General features: G+C 43.4%; 1 protein-coding gene across 10 annotated transcripts in view; it reads left to right on the top strand.

The window, feature by feature from the left end:
• FOXN3 (forkhead box N3) overlaps positions 1-24,368 on the top strand; it is a 387,204-nt gene that overhangs the window by 265,405 nt on the left and 97,431 nt on the right. For all 10 annotated transcript variants that reach the window (XM_037832096.1, XM_037832095.1, XM_037832094.1 and 7 more), the window contains one exon: positions 4,303-4,367. In XM_037832096.1, coding sequence (XP_037688024.1) covers positions 4,303-4,367 — 65 coding nt within the window. The remainder of the gene's footprint in view (positions 1-4,302; positions 4,368-24,368) is intronic.

Consider the following 24,368-nt stretch of genomic DNA (forward strand, 5'->3'; position numbering starts at 1 on the left):
AATCCAGCCGGTTCTCACAGTGATTAAAGGTCATGGGTGTGGAGAACAGCACATGGCACATCACATCCTTATGCCGAGAGCCATCTTGGAGCTGGAAGACCTGTTGATGGATGGGGTTCCCTTTCCTTTGGGAGTTCAAAATCATGCAGCTGAGAGTTGCGAGGCCCGAGGTATGATCTAGAGCAGGCACCGGGGCGCTGCGGAGGGCCGTATTGCCCATCTCTTGGGATTTGCCGGCTCAGCCCTGGCTTAAAGCTCAGCTGGATCAGGGTTCTCAAATGCCGGTTCACAGCCTGCCTTTTTGGCAAGCAGAGCCTTCTTAACCTGTTGGTCTGCTTCCTCTCTCATGAAGGTGGTTTGGCTCCTACTGCAGAAGGTCATGGGATTTTATTAGCGTGTTATTGAAACGAGACATTTGTGGCGCCAGTGTCGGGTTGTTTCTGCTCATACATGCCTGTGTGTCTGTCTTTCACATGTGGAAAGCCCGACTGCTTTTTCTAGCCTGGGAGTCTGCCTTGGAGGGATTCCTAGCAAAATACCATCCACAACCTTCTTCCACTGGGCAGGAGAGCTAAGAGTGTAGTGCTAGAAACTGAGAGATTAGAAAAAAAAATTGGGGGCCTTTGGTTTGTGATGTCACTCTCTGGTGCAGCAGGCTGGCTCCAGAAGCCTAGATGGGTCTTGGGCTGGTCACTAATTAGCTATATATCCCTTCAGTTCTTGGGGCCTCCATCTCCTCGTCTGTAGAATTGGGAAAAGGTGATTTCTGCCCTGCCTCCCACCTCAGGATTAGAGGATCCCGTGGAAAAGTATCAATTATTGTGCTAAGTGGTAACTTGCTATCGCAGTGTCAGGGTTTCAGGGGGGCCCAGCAGCCAGTTTTCACAGCAGTCACCGTTCATAGGTTACTGACATTTAAGTGCCAGGATGTGGCGAGCACCTCATCCTCCCCCTGCAAACCCCACCCCCACTCACAGCCTCCCTTCCTCTTGACTTGCCACATGAATGGGTAGTTTGTGAAGTGGCCTCAATGTCCAGTGACTACTTTGAATTCCTAGGATTCATATATGCTTTAAAGCAGGTCAATACAACTTTTTTCTTTTTTCTTTTTGTTAAAACACACTGTGAGCTTTTAAAGTCCAGGTAGTCAGGATGTCTCCAGATGGAGAAACGAATCACTTTACACCCTCCGTTCCCCCCACCTGCAGCCCCTGGAGTCATAACCACTGGCCTCGCTCTAGTGTCTCTTTAGATAGACTCATTGGAGCTTAGAGCTGGGTAGGTATGAGAGTCACTTCCCAGAGGCCATGAAATATGTTTGTTTGTTTTTTTTAATTTTTTTCCTCCACATCTTTGTCAGCACCAAGCACCATTCTCAACAGGCACTTAATAAATTCTTGAATCTCCTCCCAGTTAGAGGATATCATTTTGAGGGACCATCCATATAAAGAAGAAGGTAAAATATGGAGTGGATAAGCTCGAAAGCTTTGCAGTTAGCATGGCAGGAACTGGCTTAACCTGAGCTGGAAACAGACCTCGTGTGAATTCATTAGTTCCCGTGGGGGTTGGGGAAGAGAAGGTGGGTGGTCAGGCCCAATCGCTCCCCACTGCTGGGGTACAGATTAGATGGGGAGCACAGCAGAACAACTGTAGAATAGTGATGAGTGACTTAAGTGCATTAAAGGGATGTTTCAGAAATCTTTAGGTAGGTTTTTATCACATGGAGAATTTTCCTTATCTAAACCACTGGATTTATCTGACCTCAGTTCCCCACATTTGCTCCATCCCTGATGTCTACTCAGTTTTCAGCCAAATCAGGGTCAGGATAAAGAGGAGATTTGAATGGAAGTAAGCTGGATATTCAAGCTCCTGCAGTAATACTCAATTACTGAATTCTCTAGAAACACCAACTCCTCTATAATGAAGGCCTCAGTTTTTTAAAGATCTTTATAAATCAGGTGATTCAGTGTTGGCAACAGGAAGCCTGCTGTTTCCGGCTTTTTATAAAAATAAGATGATAAAATCCCAGGAGCTGGCTGGAGTTGTTAAAAGATAATCTTAACCATTTTAACATGTGCTATTCTTTATGCAACTCTGAGCCTTAAAAGCCGTAAAATGGAAAAGCAGAGGAATCAGATAGAAAGAAATTGGCTTGCAGTCACCGTCCTGCAGCCGAGACCCCAGCTCAACCCACCGTCGTCCTGTGCAACTCCTGGGAACACAAGCACCAGAGCTGAAAATCAGGGCTGCAGAGAAAGCCAGAGCTGAGATATGTGGTTCTTGCTTACTCCAAGTCTAGTGGCCCCCAAACCAAGCAAACAGAATATAACAAAAAGGTTCGTTTACATCAAGGTGCACAGAGTTTGTTCACCAGCAGAGGTGACCTTCTTTCCTTCTACTCTCACTCCTCCTCCCCAATCATGTAACATATCCCTAAACCTGCTCGCTGTTTGTGCATCTGAAAATGAAATCCTGGTCAGCAAAATGTTCTATCTGCATTTCTTCTTAACAGCATGGCTATCCTGCAGTACCGGAGAGCCTCGTTGGCTGTCTGAGTGTTCATTGTCCAGCCATTCAGATGTCTTCTCCTGTTTGTGTGTGTATGTTCTCACCCAACTTACAAATATATTATTCAGACCAACTTTTTTATTTGTATAATGTTGAAGGTGATTGATAATGCATTAACCAATCTCATTAGCCATGTATGTTTTGATGAAAGTAATTTACACTGGCTCTCCAGTTGGATGTAGTAATATTTTTGACTAAGTACTTTCTGACATTAATCTAAACCAATCCTTGACTTAGGATAATGTATTTTCCGCTTTAAGGATATTTTACTAAGACTGGCTTGCTTATAAAGTCTTTCACTGGGTATCTTAAAACAGTGGAAATGCTCGCCTGAAAATACAGTAAGTGTCTTTGTGATATATTGATCCTTCTTATTTTCTTGCTTTTCCTGTTACCCGGACCATGGGTGGTAACGTATCTACAGAATGTTTTATAGGGGTTGGAATGCAACATCTTAAGCCAAGAAATTGAAAACAGAATAAGAAACAAAAGACTGGGGTGTGGGAGGGAGTTGAGCAAGGTCATGTCTGTGTATTAACGATCCTACGGTGGAAATGCCAAGAAAGGCCAGTTGGCACTTATAACGGGCAGGTGGCCCCAGGAAGTGTCAGCACATTCTGGTCTCAGAATACACGGACAGGAGTTCTTTTGCCTCATAAAGTCATAAAATTATGAAAATGTTAGTAATTATTCTTAAGTTATAAGTTATGATGTTGAAGCATGTGGAGTTGCCATTTTGTTTCGTTTACCTGACAGATAATTTCAGGGCCCAGGAGTGAGCAGCTTCAAAATGGAAACCAGCCTACCAGAGATAAGAATACCCACATGGACAGGCTCTGCACTGTTAAATATGGAGCCCATTTATAGAAAACAAACCTCATGGCTTTTAAAGGTGCATTTTCAGAGGGTGTAAATAACAAGCAGCTGGGAAAATGGTTTGAGATCATTTGTCCGAATTTTTATTGTGATAAAATGTACTTAAAATTTTTGCCATTTTAAGTGTACAGTTTCAGTGGCATGAATTACATTCACAAAACTGTGCAACCAACAATACTATCTATTTCCAAAATTTTTTCATTTCCCCAAACAGAAACCCTGTACCCATTAGGTGAAAACTTCCCGTGCCCACTACCCCCAGCCTCTAGTAACCTCTAATCAATCCCTGTCTCTGTGAATTTGCCCAGTCTAGGTATTTCATATGAATGGAATAATACAATACTTGCCTTTTGTGTCTGGCTTATTTCACTTAGCATAATGTTTCCAAGGTTCATGCATGTAGTAGCAGAATCAGAATGTCATTTCTTTTTATAGATGAATAATATTCCATTGTGTGGATATTTATTGTATTTTGTGTAATCCATTCACCTATTGATGGATCCTTGAGTTGTTTCCATCTTTTTGACAATTTTGAATAGTGCTACTGTGAACATTGGTGTACCTATTTGAGTCCCTGTTTCCAATTCTGTTGGATATATACCTAGAAGTGGAATTGCCAGGTCATATAGCAATTCTATTTATCTTAGTGAGGAACTTCTTGTACCGTTTTACATTCCCAGCAGCAATGTACAATTTCTCTACAGGCTGACCAACACTTTATTTTCCAGTTTGTTTTTGTTTCTTGGTTGGTTGGTTTTGCTCCGTTGAGGCCATTTTGAGTGGTTGTTTGGAGAAGGGATTGTTCTGAGTGAGTGAATGTAATGAGATGGGCCTTATGTTTGTTCTCTTCTGTTTCAGCACATCAGGTCCACCTATCTGGCCAGGCAGTACCTTCTTCAAGAGAAACGGAGCCCTTCTGCAAGGTAGGTCTCTAGGAGCACTTCTCCCCTCCCATCACCACCCTTTATACCCCTTTGTGCTTGGTGTCATTTGGGATTACTGCCCTGTTTAGGAGGGAGCACACACTGGGCAAGTGTGACTGCTGTGGGTTGGGTCTGTGTGTCCAGTTCTGTTTATTTCTTCCTCGTCAAGTCTCCTGGTGGCTATGAATTGTTAGACTGAAATTAAGGACTGTGCCTTTGGTTTGCTGTCACTGGCGCCATATGCTGGCAGTGTTTGGCTTCTTTGGTGAAATTGGAATTACGTGGCAGTTAGGATGCACAGGCGCATCAACTGGGCTGATACAAACAACCCCCTTTACATATTCCAAATGCTTGAGCTAATTAGGGATGCTTGGGGTGTTCTGGCACTTTTGTCCTGGTGGAGGTACATTTGCTCCCTGCTGTCCCATAATGTCCACATGTGCCTGGATGGTTGATCATGGTTTATTCTGAGGCTTGGAGTACAAATACCTTTCATTCATCTCCACAAGCATTGTTGGCAGAGGGACACTCTTTCCTACTGCCTAGCTCATCCTCAGCTCCTTTGCACTACTTCCTGTCCACAGTGTTCAAGGAAAGCGAACTGCCTTTCATTTCTATTGCTATTAATTTTATTCTGAAATTGTGGAACAAAGTTAAAGAAGAATAAGCTGTTAAAAATAGCACTAAGATGCATTCGAAATACTTGAAGTGGTTACTTGCACGTCATCTGCTGTGTGGATAAGCTGGAATCATCTGGGTCCTGTGGGTCATCCAGTTTCCATGAGCCTCTTTTGATTGGCCAAGAATCATGGTGGCACAGTTGGCCAAAAGCAAAAGGATTTGGTTGACCAAGAGCTTTAGAACTGGACTGGCCTTATGGTGAAGGGTTTTCATGCCTTTTAGTTGGCTTAGATCTGTTAAGCCTCTTTTCCTTAAAAGTATATGCTGAGGGCTCACTGTTTGTGTGAAGGAGTGGAATGTAAATCAGACTCAGCGAAGGGACATATTTCTTCAGATTTCAGATACGCACGAACTATTGTGGGAAAACTCATCGCGTTTTTGTTGTTGCTTTATAGGCCATGCCATTGCATATTGTCTTTTGAATCGCTTGTGGAATTGAGGGACTTAAGAATTTCTTTGCATTTTTGCTTGGTATAGTTGAAATTGAGGCAGGCAAGTTGGATTAATCCTTATCTCGATGACCATGAAAACTGTCCTAAATGTTTCAGACAATAAAAGAGACTCCCGCCAATTGTGAGAATGCTTTGTGTTTTTTAGGTGAATTTCAAAGTTCTGTGCACCTTTGTTTTTATTCTAAAACTATAACAATGATATTAACATTCAAGTTTGGATCATTTTTAGAACAGGGATTTTGTTTTCTTAGAGCCTTTTCTGACAAGATGTTTATTCATTAAGTTCCACATTAGGTAAGATTGCACTAAGCATATGCATTTTTTTTTGCTTCTCCACTGCAAGAGTGTGAGAAGATGTCGACAAGGGTTCTGAAGTTGAGTGCACAGTGAGATTCTAGCTCATGGGTGAGAAACTTTTTCTCTTCTCGATGGGGCTTAAAAATTCCCAATTACTCTAGACACTGGGAATTAAACTATTACAGAATCTAGATGCTCATTGAGCCCATATCTGATTAAATATACACCATTTATTTTTGGTACATTTGAAAGTTAGAAGAATCTTGGCGAGAGTTTGGAGTGGGCGGGGACCTGTTAACACTAATTTTTCTTTGTGAGGTTTCTTCATTTTTTGTATCTGTATATATAGTTTCTTGAGACACTTGTATTGTGACTGGACTTTTTGAAATATGTGCATGTTCTTCCTAATTAGTACTTTTGCCTTCCTTCACTGAGTGGTAGTGGGTCAGCAAGAAGTTTCTAATGCCCACACAGGAGAGTTACAAATAAAGATATGGGTGTACAAAGGAGAGAGCTGCCCAGTCATGCCAGGGGAAGATATAGGGTTATAATCAAATAGAAGAAAATGTGCCTGGTCCACGCTCATTTTCTTATCTTTGTACCTTACATTTCCAAAATATGCATACGTCCCTTCTTTCCCTCTAGCAAGTGGGAGAAAATGGTTCTAGCTAATCAGACTAGGAAAGAACTCTGTCAATAGGTCCCAGCCTTAGGGATTGGGGGTGAGGGCAAGCAGGGCCTAGTTCCTGGAACTGGGGTAGAAGGTGACGCTCCAGCACATGGGGTGACTCAGTAGGCTCTTTCGGATGTTGGGGACCCAGGGAAGGGGCAATGGAAGCCCAGCCTGACCATGGGCCCCAAGTTACAGGGTTCTAGGTCACCAGCAGTTCTGACTGGACAGTGTGTGGGAAAGAACCTGCTTACCTGAAGAGGCCCCAGGACTGAAACTAAAAGACGACGGGGGCAGGAGAAATCAGCAGATGTGCCACACAGTTTAGAGGAGGGAAGGCTTGCTTTTATCAGGAGGGTGGAACCTGGGGACTCTCACTTCTTGGAAAAATTGACACTTGATCAAGACCTTGAAAAATAGGTCGATATGGAAATAGAAACACAGGTATTCCAAGAAGAGGAAACAACGGGAGCATGTACGCACAGGAGGACAGGATCCCAGAGCACGTACAGTTGGGACTTTATAGGGTAGGTGGGAAAATGAGTGATTCCCAAACACTTCTGAAGAAGGGTATGGCATGCTCAGAGATGTACCCGAAGAAGGATGGTGTGAGGTCCGAAGAGGAAATGATAGAGGTTAAACCTGAAATAGGTGGAACAAAATGACATCACAGTTACAACGGGGATCCAGTTGATGTTTATGCCTAATTGTCATTTGGTTTATAAGCTGTTGAACAGAAACAAAATGTTTATTTCTCCCAGTACAAAGCCAATTGCAAGAATTACCTAGAAAGTGCTCATGGTTCTCTCTGACTGCAGGGCGACCTCTTATTTTGGTTCCAGCAGAATCATCAGCCGTAGGGGCTGTTGAATGACCCCTAGGTTTTGAGGATAATGCAGTAAGATTTGGTTTGGATTACACCAGGCGTGGGTACTTAACATAATTGGTCATTTCATCAATTCACAGTATTTATTTCAAATGCCATTTAGGCTGCTGGAGACAGTTTTAGTATTTTAGCAGATTGAGGAGACAGTAGAGCAGTTTTTGTACAATAGGATCCTGGCAGCATGCCAGAAGGTGACAAGCCCATTGTTTAAAGGGGACCCAGGACAGGTTCAAACAGAAGAGGGTGGCCTCTAAGGGCCCCCATCCCCCGACTCTCCCCTCCACGTTTGTCTCTGTCTCTGGGTTATTATGGTCTCTGCGTGTCTGAAGTACATTTTTATTTTATCTGCTTAACATTTTTAAATTGGCTTAATAATGTCTTTTATTTTCTTAAATATAAAACAGAGTAAAGTGTTTTATAGTTTCCCTTTTCCAGACTCCCATGCCCTCTCCCCCCATTCTGTTCACCCATTGAACTGAAAATTAGGGTGCTTCTTGTAAGCATCACCCTTGGATGAATTATATTAACCAGCCAGTGATTCATAATTAAAGACATTCCTCACCCCTGGCCTGGCCTTCACCTGGTCCCTGATGGCATCACCCCAGCACGATGCACTGCCTCTCTGGTCTTGCCATTGTGAGCATCCTGTCTCCTGTGAAAGATGCCACAAGCTGCAGGTGAACGTACCTTCTCCATCTGCTCCTTGGGCCTTCCACGGGCCCTGTTGGGCTCGGAGCTCCCCGGGGAGTTTTGTTCAGTGAGAAGCTGCAGCCTTGACAGCTCTGGGCCGGCTGCCCATTTTGGCCTGCCTGTTTCTTTCGTTTCACGGGACCACCCGCACTACCCCACCTACGAGCGTTTATTTATAGCACACCTGTGTGCATCGGGCATTGGGTTAGGACCAGAGTTACCCAGAACCTGCCCTCTGCCACTGACAGCCTGTTCCGTGGTCAAACCCATGTCCTGGGCCCTTCTTCTAAAAGGTTTCTCCAGCCTGCCTCCCCTAAGGATCCCTGCTGTCATCAGCACTGATGTAGCCACTGATTACACAGACCTTCCCACTTTCTAACCTGACACCCTGCGACATCCTTGCCAACCGTCCTTCCATCTTCCTTTTTTTCTGTCACTTTGATTTAGTCCATCTTCAGGGGATACAGTGGTAGAATTAAAATAAATCCTATAACAGATAACAGATTTTTGTTTCCATTCACTTCTGACAACTCACTGGATGCACCAATGAAATGGAAAGAAATCCTTGAAGGCGTTTTCAGTGCACACAGTGGGTTGTGTTGCTGCAGGTCTGAAAGCAAATAGAAGCAGGGAAATGGGTTCTTCTGCTGCCCAATGCATGTCGTCCCCCTGTGTGCACAAATGGGTTTGCCATCGGTGAACGGGCATCGTGGAGTGGCTTATGGTCGTTAGATGACTTGCTTGGGGATGTCAGTTACTCACTTTTCTGGGAGTGCTATTGTGTTTCACCCAGTCTCCACAACCCTTACCGCCCTTCCATAACTCTGCTAAGCGTGTTTACTCCAAAAATGTGTGAGATTCCTCATTTTGGTTGTATTTGTGCCATAAAGGCTCAAGAGCAAGCATTCAGTTATGCCAGAAACAAATTACAGTGGAAGGAGCACTGGATTAGGAGTCAGGGGACCTGGTTCTGGTCCCAGCCCAGTTCTAAATAAACCTTGCAGCCCAGGCAAGCCACACAGCATCTCTGGGGCTGCTGTTTTTCACCTGTAAATACAGTAGTGGACCTCAGGAATTTAGGTTTTCTGTTGAGTCTCAGCTCTGGCCCATTCTAGTAACTTCTGTAAAAATAGGTTGAAACAGATTTTGAGGCTTAGCTCTAGCTCAGTGGAAAAAGTGCTACTTTCAACCAGCTGTGTCTGCAGTGGGTTCAAGAAGAGGAAAGAGAGTGTTAGCAGGCTGTCTACGGATTCCATTTCCAGAACCAGGTGCTATCCAAGCCCTCACGGATCTTAGGGAGGCAATACGTTATAAATTCAGATGACCTGGGATCGAGCCCTGACCCAGCTTCTTGGGTAACTTATGGGGATAATAAGCTTGTCTTGTGGGGTTTCTTGTGAGGATTAAATTAATTCATCTTGGTAAAGAATGTAGAAGAGTTCATGATAAATTCCCCATCAGGTTAGCTATCACAACTTTTACAAAAACTGTGAGTCTTGAGAAAATAGGACTGAAGATCCTTTAAATGTGGGTACCTTCCCTCTTCCCTGCTAAAACCTCCCTTGTCTATTTGCTGGGACTAGTGATGATCAGAACGGGACAGAAAACTGGGGACCCAACCTTCTGTTGGATGTGTATTGGATGTATATATAAATCTGAAAGACAATCTGTTCATTTCTTTATCTCAGATTTCTTTTGATTCCTTATAAATAAGACTGCTTCCTGGAGAAGTCACCAGCCTCACAAACTTCAAGCGTTACCCCTTACTCTAAACTTGTATATATACAGCAAGTGCATAGCTCGTGGTGAGAAAGAGCACAGGATTTAGCACCCAATCGAGCCATGGTTGAAGCCTCTTCTCTCTGGGCATCAGCTCTGTGACCTTGGGCCTCAGTTTCCATCATCTGTAAAGTGGGGCTATGATATGTGGGGCTATGATATGTGTTTACCAGAGCCATTGTGAAGGTTAAATGAGAACTGTGAACATGAAAGCATCTAAAACAGTTGCCTGGCATGTAGCAAATGCTCATTAAAAGCTGTTTCTTAGTCTTTGACTCTTTTTTCATGCCTGAGGTCCTGATCATTCATCCAGGCAGGGAGGTTCAAGCTGAAAAGTTCCACAGCTCCTCTAAGGGGTTCGTCTCCCAAAGCTCTCTTCCTGAGTTCCAGCTTCCACTGCCAGCCCCACAGGCCTTTCCTTTCTGCTATAACTAGGATTTTGCTAGCAGGCCCCCTTGTCTGGCCTCAGCCTCTGGCCTCTGGGTACATTTCTACTTTGCCCTGTCAGGCATTGTGGAGCTCAGGTTTGTTTGGGCAGATTCTGACCCTCCCCAGTGCATTTCTTTCCATTTGGTTGGAACCTGCAGCCTCAGGCTCTTTTGCTTCTTTGATCTAATTTGCTCCACAAGCTGACTCTTTTGTCCATTTTGCAAATGAGGGCGTCCACCTCTTGTAAAAATCTCCTGGTTCTTGCCCCAAGCACTCCCATTTCCAAAAAAATTAGTAATAGCAGAAAGGGAGGAAAAAAAAGAAAAGAAAAACTCTCCACCACCCCCCTCCCCCCAAATCCTAATTGCCTTCTGTCCTGTTTTTGGCCCACAAAAGGCCCTTTGGTTTCAAGGAGGGGCTCTGTTTTCCTGGCACTATTTGTCTTATTTGTCTACACTTAGTTTTGTGAAGATATTTCTGTATCTAGTCTTTTTTTTTTTTTTTTTTTTTTTACCACCAGAATTCAATTTAAAGGGGTGCTGTTCAGCTGTTCTAATCACTGAAGTTTTTTTTGTGATCACTAAGAATATGCTCTTGGGTTAGTTTAAAAAAAGAAAAAGCAAATGCAATTTTAAAAGCTGCTTTGGTCCATTCTGAGCTTCAGTGTCTATTGACAATCGAATTTCCCAAATCCCCAGTAACCTCAACTTCCCCATCTTCTGATGGAGACACTGCTTACAGCCTGGCATGGGAATCTCATAAACCATCAATCAGATGTCCCATGTTTTCCTGTCTGACTTTAATTTCAAATATTCTCTCTATCCCTGTCTACGGTAACGATTTGAATGAAAATCCAATGTTATACCCTAAGAACACTGTAGTCCTATGAAGCAAAATAGGGAAGTCAGAGGAATTACCATTTTGGCTGGTGACACGGCAGGCTCATTCTTTATGGAGCCTTTCCACTGGTACCAGGCACGGGCTGGGTGGGTATGGGTGGCATATGATGGTGCATGGCAATATCCAGTAGGAGCTAGAAACTGAAGCTGGTGTGCTAGAGAAGGAGCTTTGGAAATTGCTAATCCAGAAATGACCCTGTACAGTGATGAGATTGCCCATGTATCAATGCCCTAGTATGGGCATGGCCTAGTATGAGATTTTCAGGGGAGTATAGGATGAAAAAGAAGTAAAAGGTCCAAAGAACTGACCCGAGTGGAAGGCCTGAAGAACCAACCCCTGTTGAAGGCCTAGATTTATGGTAGAAAGAAGAATGGTAGCTCACAGCAACAACGAAGAAGCAGCTTGGTCAAAAGTTGGCAGAAATTGCTGAAAAGAGGGTTTCCCAAAGGAGCACCTGCCCTGCAGAAAAGTCAAGGGGAGTGGGACCTAAGAAAGGATTAAAATGGCACTAGGGCCTTGGGTGCTCAGGCAAGAGGGACCCCGGAGGGGAATGACAAGGCCGGGGTGGCCTGGGTAGCTCAGACTAAGAGGACTGAGGGTGGAAGGATAGCTATGGCAAGTTTTAGCACAAAGATCTGTGGCTTTTTATTAGCATGCCCCTTTCTCCCCTCTTGACTGTCAGGATTTATTTTAACTCGTTGTCCATGTGAGTTACAGCTGTCAAGCACAGATGGCCTTGACCCATCCTCCATTCGGTGTTAGATGGGAGGTAGAGACAGCATAAGCTTTCCCTTCTTATTCCCCACACGGGACTCTTTTAAATAGCTAACTTAAAAAATTTTGAAGCATATGGATAGAGAAATAGGGAAATTCTAAGATAAATCATTTCAACATTAATAAAATTAATCTTTAACTATCTTTAACAGAATGAATACTTTATTTACGAGGCTATCTGAATTTTATACCTATACATCCAATTATAATTCATCAATAGAAATATTTCCTTATAGTTTAAGTTTCAGAGTATTTAAAAATACTTTTCTAGTCTATTTAATTGGATCAGTTTGATTGTAAAATATAATGATTAAACAACCTTGACTGATATTGTACTGCAGAGCCTGCTTTTATCAAGGTGATCAGTCTTAAAATACAATTGGAAAAGTCATTCCCCTTGAAGTTCTTATTTAACTGTGCTTAGATGGGAGCCTACAAATATTTTATACAATTGCCAAGAGATGAAGGTGATTTTTTTTTTTTTTTTGGAAGATATTCTGAGCAAGCTGTTCACATTACAGAGTTTCAGATGTGAATTTAAAAGCATCCACCTGTAAACTGCACAAGGTCAAGTTTATGTTGTTGTTTAGTTCCCTTGACACCGGAAGGTGTGGCTGACAGCCCGTGGGTAGGGCGTGCAGTGTTGCACACGGAACGGTTGGAAATATTGTGTGAGGGGTGGGGCGTGAGCCTGGGTGGACAGGCAGGTGTGCAAGTGTGAAGGTGGCCAGTGTGCTCAGGCTATCACTACCCAGAGTGAGCCTCCAAGAATCAGCCTCTAGTCTTCCCCCTGCCCCCCTTTCTGTGTTGTCACCACCCCACCCAACTCCCAGGTGGACTTTGTAAATGATGGTGACCTGGCATAGGAGAAATTACCTCAGCTTTCAAAGCAGGCAGATCTGGGTCCATTTCCTGCCTTGCTGCCTAATTGCTCTGTGACTTTGTGGAAAGTTATGTTAACCTCTTTTAGCTACTGTAAAATGGAAAAAAAAAAAACAGGAAAAAAAAAAAAAAAAAAAAAACCGGTCTTGCAAGATTGGCGTGATTGTTGTGAGGAGTAGATGACAATAGTCTGTTAGCGTCCATGGGCCCTAGTTAGGTGCTCCAAGTACAGGCTCTGTTGCCCATGTCTTCACTCCAGGGGAGGCAGCATGGCTGGAGAGAAGCATATGGATTTTGGAGCTGGCCAGATTTGGGTTCAAAGGCCAATCTCTGCCATCCACCAGCCAGGGGACCTTCAGGGACCCATCTGATCAGTTTGACCTTCCTTTTCCTGTCAGTCACATGGACAGTAGGACCCACTTCGTGGGATTGTTGTGTGAATTAGGTACAGAGACTAACCTGCCTACAGAGACTAGCACAGAGCCTGGTGATTATTGGGTGTTCTATAAATAGAAATTCATTATGTTTAGGATAGCATTTCTGCAGTCTCCTGCCATTTCCTACAGTGTTTGATGTCTTACACCACCATCCCCTCCAAACAACAAGAACTTGAAAAACTCTGCCCTGGTTGAACTGAAATTATACATTTAGGAATGTTTCCAGTCTTGCTGAAGTTCCCTACACACTAAGGCAAATACCTGTGGAGGAGTTGAACTTGAATCCTTAGCACCTGTTCTCGCTGACACTTCAGAGTGGCAGGATCCTGCAGAAGTGTGACACAAGAAGAAGGTGCCTTAGGGATGAGCTGGGATTGCTTGTGGTCTGTGTTCCTGTTTCTTCCTCTTCCTGCCCCTCATGGTGCAAGATCGCAAACTGCACTGGAACATTTCCAAAGATTAGCCTCATAGAGGCAGAGAGAGGAGTTATAACCACAGGTCTGTGCCCTGATAACATCTGCTAGGAGGAGATACTGTAACTCAGCCACTTAGTTGTGGCTCAGTTTCCCGCAACTTTGAGCAGGATGATGAGGACATCGTGGTAGCAGATGATAAGCCCATGACATGTATGAAGGCCAAGTCTGTGTTTTATCATTGGTGTATTATGTTTGTCAGACTCAGAGACTTCAGTCTCTAAATTTTGCCATGATTTGGAAATGAAACATTCATGAACAAAGTTCACTTAAACTTTTGCCGAGTGGTACATATCCTTAAATTGGGATGAGTTTTTTTTTTGCTCACAGCAGCTATAACAGGACATTTTTCTCCAACATAAATTCCAAATGGGGGCTGCCAACTTCTTACAGGGACTCGCCAGCCTCAGCAATTGGTTGGGGAGTAGGCATGTAACCCAGTCTGGCTTCAGTGATTGGTTGGGGAGTAGGCACGTAACCCAGTCCGGCTTCCGTGATTGGTTGGGGAGTAGGCACGTAACCCAGTCTGGCTTCCGTGATTGTTTGGGGAGTGGGCACGTAACTCAGACCGGCCTCAGCGATTGGTTGGAGAGTGGGCACGTAACCCAGACCGGCCTCAGCAATTGGTTGGGGAGTGGGCACGTAATCCAGACCAGCCTCAGCGATTGGTTGGGGAATGGGCACGTAATCCAGACCAGCCTTAGCAATTGGTTGGGGAGTCGGTACATAACCCAGTCCAGGCCAAAGTCCTTCCCTGGTTCTCCTCAAGCTGGGTCTGGGAGTTCAGAGGATGTGCTGTCTCCACAACCCCTGCCATGTAGAATCAGCTGCTGTACAAGAAGTGGCACTAACAGTAAGAGGCAGAGATGAGGTGCTGGATTAAATCAGCTTCCAAATTCCCCTTCTTGACTTGTTTTTTTCTTGTGTGTAGCCAAGAGTCTTGACCAGTACAGCACCTTTAAAGTAACAGCCTCAGTTAAACTAAATATCTATCACTGATGGTATATACCCTATGTATTGCAGTGAAATTTCCATCTCTTTTGTCCTAGGAAGCCCATTGAGTGGTTTGCCAGTATATAAGGTGAACTTGGAGAACTTCTCAGAATTGAGCAAAGTAGGATCACAGTGATAATGCCTCCTCATATTTGCACAACCTGTTACAGTCACAAATCAGTGGTTTGCCATTCTTTCATTTGCTTCTTGAAAGGTCGTTGGTATCCTCTTCATCTTACCAACGAAGAAACAGCTCAAAGTAGTCTTTGGCCAAGCCAAGTGGCGTATTCATCTATGTGTAAATGAAAGTGTAACTGTATGTGTGTCGATGTATTTATGTTTGTGTGTATGTGTGTGATTACAAGGGATTGTCAGAACCAGTACAAGCATACGTCACTTTGTTTTGCTTCACATTTTTGTGCTTCGCAGATACTGGTTTTTTTGTTTGTCTTGTTTTATTTTTTAACAAATTGAAGGTTTATAGCAACTCTGTGTTAAGCAAGTCTATCAGGGCCATTTTTCCAACAGCATGCACTCACTTTATGTCTCTGTGTCACATTTTAATTAAGGTATGTACATTATGTGTGTTTGTTTTTTTTTTTTTTACTTAGAGAACTTGTGGGTTTACAGAACAATCATGCATAAAATACAGGATTCCCATATACCACCCTACCATTAACACCTTGCATTGGTGTGGAACATTTGTTACAATTGAAGACAGCATATTTTTATAATTATACTATTAGCTGTTGTCTGTGGTTTAACTTGGGGTCCACTGTGTGCATTGTTTTTTTAGACATAATGCTGTTGCACACTTGACTACAGTATAGTGTGAACATAACTTTTGTATGTACTGGGAAACCAAAAAATTCACGTGACTCGCTATATTACTATATTTGCATTGTGGCAGTCTGGGACCGAACCTGCAATATGTCTGAGGTATTCTGTATTCAAACTCAGGTCCCTTGAATGCCAAGTTGAATTCTGTAGCTATTTTAAGTAATCCCATTCTACCCCCTTCACTTCCAAGTTCATTGACTCACAGGTCCAACAAATGCCATTTATAGTTAAATGGCCTTACAAGAGAAGAACCACTCCCCAACCCTGACACACACACACAGTACGATTGAAATGGAGTGTATTTTCTAATTTAGTATACTTATTTTCCCCTTACTACATTGTGGATTCTTGTAAACAATTTTGAGTATCATTAGAGGTGTCTTAATTTTTGAAAATTAATTTGGCAACCAGAAAGTGAGATTGAAGAGGCTACACCTTTGGTTCTGAAATAGATTTTCATTACTCAGTTACTTTTCAAATTATACTGATCTAGGATGTGATTATTATTGTTTTTCCTAAGTAGGGTGGCAATGAGGGAGACGCAGAGGCACTGTAAACAAATGGTTATCACCAGCAATTCCTCTTTCATTTGCCCAGCCCTAACCACCGCCACCACCTCACCTCCACCAAGGGGACGTCTTGGTCTGCCCTTGAGCTGTGATCCTCGCCCCCAGTCGGTTCAGCTGCTCAATCTCTCTCCACCATCAGCCCCAGCTATGGCCACTCCTTGCTTCAGAATCACATGATGCAATGCTTAACATCCTGCAGCAGTTTCCCATGTTTATGGATATCAGCTGTTAGTTCTTCACCCTTCCTTATCAGTCTGGTTTAAATTAAACCCTCCACTCCAAGTCCCCACTATTTAGCCACCCACCTCTTGTCGGAGTCAAACTCTCTTGCCACTGCTTTAATCAGAATTTGCCTACAGTTCCACCCAGAACATTCTTCTTTCATCTTGCTGTCTTCTTTCCTGTAAGGAGTAAGGTAAGCTACCTAAAATTAGGAGATGGTGATGATTTTTTTTTTTCCATCTGTGTTCTGGCTCATCAGTTTCTCCTTTACTTTCAAATACATGTCTGTCACATACCAACGCACTGTCTGTGCACTTATTTGGTGCCTGTGCATTTGGTGTGAGGGTTCACAACTTGTGAGCTTGGCTAAATGAGTGCTTTGCCTATTGCTGCCAATACAATGGCACATCTTTTGTGTAGGGGCCTGGAGAGATGTGATTGCAAAGTGCACAGTTGACCATGTTGAGCAGTTCATGTGGACAGATTTAGGAGACCTGGTGACAGTGGCTTCACACTGCACAAGCAGGTCCTCTCAGGGAGGTCCTCCCTGACTCCTGAGATCCTTCCCTAAGAAACTGAGTCCTTCTGCCATGGCACAGATCACAAAGTCTGTTTGGTTATCCCTTTGTTTCTGTATCCCAGTTAGACTGTGAACTCCTTGATGCTGGACGTCTTCTCATCTCTATCCTTAACACCTGGTAGGGTGCCTGGCACTCTAGGAAATCTGCACATGGTTCTGAAGTGCGTGCATGTAATTCACCAATTGTCAAAGCATCTTGTACTCTGAGTTTGGACTCAGAGGTCACCTTTGGCTGCTAAGTGATGTTCACGAAGATCCCGAGGTTGGTTGCTCAGCTGATTGTGTCCCATCCACCATATCTCCTTCATTGTAAATGAGGCACGTGTAGTTCAGCAGTCTGTTTCAGCACTCCCCAGTCTGCCAGGGAAAGTGAATGCCATCCTTCACTAAGTGTTCTGGTTTTCCAAAGCTGCCATTATGCAAAATACCAGAAATGGATTGGCTTTCTAAAAAGGTATTTATTAGGTTATAAATGTATGGTTCTAAGGCCATAAAAGTACCCAAACTAAGGCATCAACAAGAGGATACCTTCACTGAAGAAAGGCTGATGGCATCCGGAACACCTCTGTCAGCTGGGAAGGCATGTGGCTGGCGTCTGCTGGTCCTTTGCTCCTGGGTTCTGGTTTCAAAATGGCTTTCTCCAAAATGTCTCTGGGCTTCTGTCTCTCTTAGCTCTTCTCTCTCAGCTTCTGTGTATCCTTGCTTGTTCTCACACGGTATTTCTCTTTAAGCATCTGGGGGTCCCCTTCTCTGGGCTTCATCTCTTAGCATCTCCAAATGTCCTTCTCTCTGCATCTCCCAGCATCTCCAAGCATCTGGGTCTGTGTGGGCTCTCAGCTCTCTTAAGGACTCTTTAGACTCACCCAGAATGGGTGGGGTCACACCTCCATGGAAATGATCTAACCAAAAGCTCTCATCTACAGTTGGCTGGGTCACATCTCCATGGAAACACTCAGTCAAAAGTACTACCCTAATAAAAAGACTAATAAGTCTGCCCCCACAAGATTGCATTAAAGAGCGTGGCTTTTGTGGGGGACATAATAGAGTCAAACCAGCACATTAAGATTCTGGGAAATTATTTTAACTTGACCGAAACCACTGAATGCCCTGAGACCTTGGCAGTTCTGTACATCCAGGGATAGTGGCAATGATGAAAAGAAAGCTGGAAGAGCCTCAAATGGGAAGATCTGTGTTCTGGCCTTAGACCTCCCACTTACTAGCTACGAGACCTGTAACATAACCTCACTTTGTTTTTTAAAATGGCCGGGCGGTTGTAATGGACAATATTCATTGTAGCAGTAAAATGAGGGTCAATATTGGTGTCTTTGAGATTTGATGATAAAAATACATGGGTCTGATTTGGAAAGGGATTTACTCTGTCAGGGTCAGGTTAGAGCCAACATCCTCGTGGTTGGGAATGGCGTTTGTTTTCTGGAAGTGAGCAGGGCACACACAGCCAGGCCTTTTATGGAGGAAGTTCATGGGGAACCCTTTCCTCATGTGCCCATCCTTTGGGTTCTCCTGCTCCTCATGTGCCCATCCTTTGGGTTCTCCTGCTTCTCTTAGGCCAGATTCTCATCTCTTCACTTTGGCTCAGTGTTACCTAAGTGGGGCCATGTGCAAACAGAAGGGAAACGAAATCTCGAGGAAACAGGCTAGCTTTCATCCCGTCTCCTCATCCTCTCTTCTCCAAACTTGTCTGCTTGTGAAATGAGACGTTTCCCTTGCCTTAGGAGCCCTAGGCAGTCGCTTCTAACATGTATATGGACTTAATTCCATTTCTGATCTCACTGCAGTCCCCAGCATCTACCCAGTCTAAGTTTTCTCTTTCTGCTTTCTCTGCCCAGTCTAAGTCTTACAAGGTCCGAGGCATTGAGGGCCTGAGACCCTCTGAGTCAAGATCCAGCCCTCTTCCAGTTTTTGAGGATGTCTATTAAATGAAGGAAGCCAAAATAGGGCTTTAACATTGATAGAATATTCTAGATGGTTCCATTTAACAAATTATCAGTTAACTTTAAAGAGAAATTACGCTGTCGGGAAAGATAAGAATTTAAAAATAAATTGTTAATTCCTAGTGCATTGCAAGGGATGTGGTTTGATAATGGGGAACATTTACAGTTGTAGCGGGGTTGCCTTCCTCTTTCCGTCCTGTTGTACACCTTCATGGCGGAATGCTCAGCCTCAGTTGGAGATGTCACTTGTCTGAACTGGGCGTTCTGTAATATAAGCCACAGGCCAGACGGCCTTCCCACAACCCCCCTCAAGGAGAAGGAGGGCAGCACCCCAGCATCGGCCTTGTTCAGTCCTCACTTCTCCAGCCTGGGCCGCGGCTCAAGCGTGTTTTATGAAGGTCCTCCAAACCCTCTTGTTATCAATATTGTTAATACAATATTTAGATTCCATTTTGAACATGCCAGCTGGCAAAGATGGCTGAAATGCCAATCTCTTCTGAGAATGAGGATTTTTAAAAAATAAAATAATTTATAACCAGAGATTTAGGTTCACAGATGTAGGTTAAGATGAACTTATGTGACTGTAAGTGAAATTAGGAAAAGCAAAAACTTCTTAGCAAAAATCTTGAAGAAAGTCTTTCCCAAAACACATTGGTGAATCATAGAAACTTTAAAATTTTACCTAGACAAAAGTGGTTTCTTATTTCAACATAGTATATTAATGGATAAATATGTTGGTATAGTAATCTATTTTAAAAAAACATTTAAACCTTGAAACTTCATAATAGTCATTTTACTAGTGAAGAAAATTTTGTTTGAAAATTAAGTAGGGCCAATTATACTGAAATTTGTAATTTCCAATGGAACTTGGAATAAGCAGTATCTTTTTCAACTGAAAGCACATATAACCGTAATTGTACCTTGAAAATTTACTTAGAAAAGGCTACCGTGCCTCTGCAGAATTTGTTGAAATGAGTAAGGTGCTCAGTAAAGCCTGTCAGATCCCTGAACCTTTGGTTATTTTCACCTAGCCCTTTGTAAAATTCTGTCTAAATGGCTAATGCTGTCTCTTAATTTCTCACATTTCATGAGAATGGGTTGTTAGAATTTTAAAAAGCAAGCTTAGAACCATTTTTATATCAATAGTCAAACATGTATTTTGTCTTCAGAGTGTTCCTAGACCAAAGGCTGTGATACACTCATATTTTTGGGACAGAGGGAATCTCAGATGTGTCTGCATTTGTTTTCCCGAAAGAGTTAAGACGCTATTACACTGTGTTTTTCTTTTTTAGTTAAGGTTAGGTACCCACATGGTCTGCTTTCAAGGACTTGAATTCCTCTCGAGAACACTTTAAATGCACATTAAATCTTGTTGAAGGAAGCTCTCCAGTCCCACAGGCAGACTCAGAGGTATCAGTAGTGTCCCCTATTCATACCCCATGGTGGGTGTTCCATGACTTTCATCTCAGTCATAGTCCCAGAAAGTAAAGACACTGAGTTTTGGTGTCACATCATAGTACAAAAGTGAGTTGTAAGAGTTCCTCCTGTGTATGTCTCCTGTGAGACTTAGTATCTTAGCATATTTTTTTCCCATTCATCTCTCCCCACTCCCAGGTCTAATAAAAAAGTACTTGCTTAGTGTTTTTCCTTAGAAGATAATTCAAATAATATTTCCTGTGTATTCAGCATCCTTTTTTTGGTGATAGCAGCTGAGTGCCACAGATCACACTGGCCTCCAGTTTGTCTGTGGTGTGTTTGTGCAGTGACCAGAGTCATAGAATTTCAGAGCTGGGAGGTTCCCTAGACACCTCTCTGGCCTCAAGCTCAGTGGACCGATAGGTCAACTGGGCAGAGCTTCAGGACTTGCCCTGCGTCCTGTGGCAGGTTGGTGACAAAGGCAGCCCCTCCCACAGCCAGTCCAGCCCATTCCTTGCTGTTCTTTTCCGATGAGGTTGGACTGCCCTTCTCTTTTTTGGTATACTCAGAGATACGGTAAGGAAGAAAGAAACTCTGCGTATTAATCAAAAGCCATAATGCAAAACCGATGTTTCTTTCTCAGCCTACTGGGACCAATCCTAGGCTCAAATCCCACCTCATCAGCTCACTTGCAGTATTGTATCAGATTTTGTCCATCTGTGAAATGGGCAGTCAGATCCATAAGCTAGGTTGCAGGGGAGATTTAAATGGCATCACATCAGTGCCTGGCATTCAGCAAGCACTCGATTGTAAGCAGCCACCATGCAGTCATTTGGTAGGTCTTACATATCCTTCTTAGGTTCCTTCTAGGAGATTGCACACCCAGCCAAATGTGCACTTGGGCCCAGCACGCTTCTCATATCCATCATACAGAGGCTCACTCCCACCTTGGTGATTGAAGCTGATCTGAGCCCACATGTCAAATTAAGATTTCACACATGTGTGTGCGCTCACATGCTTAGGCAAAAGACTGGAAAGGTATTTACTGAAAGGGTGATTGTGGTTCTCCTCGAGCTGTGGGATTGCGGGTAATTTTGTATTCACTTTATTCTTGATGCAATAAGGAGGCATTGGCCACACAACTAAAATATATAAAAGAATAAAATTAATTAAAAAGAACAGCCATTAATTTATGTTCATTAGCTTATGGTTAAAGGGTTAATTTAGATCTTTAATGATCTGAGCAATAGTTCCCAAAATATAGAGTGGCAGTGTTGAAGGCACTCTGGACTACTGAAATATTGGAGAGTACCTTTTAAAAAAGTGTGACCTATGTTCTTAAATTGTTATGTGAAAGAAATAAAAACTAACAGCAATGATAGAAGCCGACCGTCAGGCCCTCTTGCCCATTCGCAGGATGTCGGAGGCAAAGCTGGAAGCACCCAGATGCTGCTAGCTGGGTGTCCTCGGGCTGGCCCACCTGCTGATACAGATGGGCTGAGTTAGCGCTGAGAAGCAGAGGGAGCCCCCCTGTAGTTCACCAGAACACAGCAAACAGGCCAGGCATCACGAACACAAGGGTCTCCCCTGCAGACCTGCAGCGCTGAGCCAGGCTGCCACAGGGGCGGGCCCCCTGGAGGTTCCACCTGGAGTCCTGGCCCCTTCTGGAGTGGTGCTGGCCTGGTGCCCACGAGAGCAGGTCCCCTCACAGATACAGGAGAGCATTTCACTGGCAAATAACAATCTCCTTGATCACATTTGGGAACAGGTTAAAATTTGGGTATTTGGTGCAATTGGAGGTCTTGAGGAGAGATATATAAGAACATAATACGTCCAGGGCATATTAAATTTATTACATGTTTTTGAACAACTGGAATGATGTTCAGATATTCTAAACCATTCAAATTGTCTGGTAAACAGAATATTCAACTATCAATATGTACTATTACTTATATGTGTTTCCATAGATTAACCTGTTACATTTCCTTAAGGACCAGAATTTTAGAAGTTCTATGTGTGGATCTGCTGGACGGGGTGGAGACACAGTAGATTCAGAATTACATGTCAGGATTCCAGGTGTTGGATGTGTGTAAGATGGATTTATTTTACTTAAATATTTTCATAACATTAAAATATACTTAATATGCAGTTTAGGTGTTTCCAGATGTTCTGCGACAATGGAACTGTAAGGAAGGTTTCTGTTAGGGGAGTTGACCTCAAAGCCAAAAAGTTGCCTACTTTTGTGTTCCTTGCCACCTGCTGTAGAGCTGTTCTGTGAATAGTCACATGCCAATGATGATATTTAATTAATGTGTCTAACACAGCCCACCTTGTTCCAAAAAGAATTTGTGACATCTTACAAAAAGACAGTACAACTAGAATTAGAAAACAGCAAGGAAGTGCAGAAATCAAGACAGAGGGAAAATAAAGGTAGAAAACCCAAGGTAAGTTAAGAAATGTCAGTGTATAAAATTATGTCATAAAATTCTGTGTATCATTTTAGAGGGTGTTTGTTGTCAGTCATGAACTTGGCTCTGAGCTTCCTACCAGCCAGGACAAAGAAAGAAACATAATCAGTTATATGGTTTAAATGTTCTAAAGATTAAAACTGACTTGTTACCCAAGGGAATCACAGAAGTCCATGGTACTAAGAACTGTGAGACATTTGTCCTATAGGTCCTCCTAGAGACATCCTTGGTGATGCACCAGAAAGCATCCTGAGGATGATGCCAGGTTTACGAGGCAGTTTTTTATAACCTCTCTCCAGGTAGGACAATAATAACAAGATATTTAGAAGTCAGTTCTTAGGTGACAGCCCAGGACTTTGCCTTCCTGAGTCTAAATGAGTGGATCCGGGGTAGGGACACGGAATCTGTAGTTTGACAAGCTCTCAGGTGATTGTGATGTTCAGACAGGCTTGGTGACCTCTGTTTTAGGCAGTGAGAAATAGGTAACTACACTAGGTGAGTGGCCAGAGCACGATGTCGGTATAAACGGAATGACCACGCAGGTGAGAAGCGGAGCTCACTGAGAAGGTGGGCCTGTGGAGAAAGGAGGGAGGGGCCCAGTGAGTGAGCACAAGAGCTAATCTGTTCCCAGTCACAGACAACTCATACTCTTCTTACCCCCTTTTACAAGGAGAGTTTAGGAGAGGACGTGGTAGATTGGAAATGTATATACTGTATTGTGAATAAAGATGTTTGAAGCCCAACACATTGCATATATCTTAAAGTTGGATCACTTTAACTATTAGTTGCATTTATTGTCATTGAATATGGGGTGTTTGAATTTTTAAAAAAAGGTTTAGTAGAATATTTATCAGTAAGCAGGGGTTGGTGGTGCTGGCTTAACACAGCTGCCACTCATCGGCCTTGCCCATTGTGGTCCAGGTGTAGGCTTGGCAGGTGCCTGCATTCCCTTGTGTGAGCCCCCCAAAGCCCTATGGATAAAGGCATCGGCCCCCCAGAAAAGCCACGGAAACCCCACTGCACCCAGTTCATGCTGCCTCTCCCAGCAATAGCCTGCAGGGGTCTCCTAATGTAGCTCGAAGCCCCATTTTCCATGGCTTTTGTCTGTCCATCCATCTGTAAGTCTGTGCGTGTTGTGTGTATTCAGAGATGTTCCAATTTTCAGTCCAGAGACATAAGGCCATTCCTTGTTTCATTCTTTGTGATGTCCCATTGACTTTTGCAAGTAAGAAAAACAAATATAAAGGCTCTTGTGCAATTAGTATGTGATCCACAAGGTTTGGTAAAAATACACACATGGCTGGCTTTTCAGCCACATATGCTGAAGACATGTTGCCCTCGGAGAGTGTTCACAGGCTCCCAGCCTGCTCACTTCCCACAGTGCTGAGGTTAAAATCAGCTAAAGATCTACAGCCAGGCATCGTCTCTCACCAGGGCCTCAACAGGAAGTAAGCCAAGGTATTTTCAGACTTTTCTAGTGAAAATTCAACATGATGGGAAGCCCGGAGGGGATTTGGGGAGATTTTCTAATCTAGCCCTTCCCTCAGGATCAGATTATGCTCAAATTGGTACTCACAGGTGGTAATTAGTTCTGTTCTTAAAAGATTTCTC

The sequence above is a fragment of the Choloepus didactylus genome, chromosome 4, assembly GCF_015220235.1.
Source record: "Choloepus didactylus isolate mChoDid1 chromosome 4, mChoDid1.pri, whole genome shotgun sequence".
Taxonomy (NCBI): domain Eukaryota; kingdom Metazoa; phylum Chordata; class Mammalia; order Pilosa; family Megalonychidae; genus Choloepus; species Choloepus didactylus.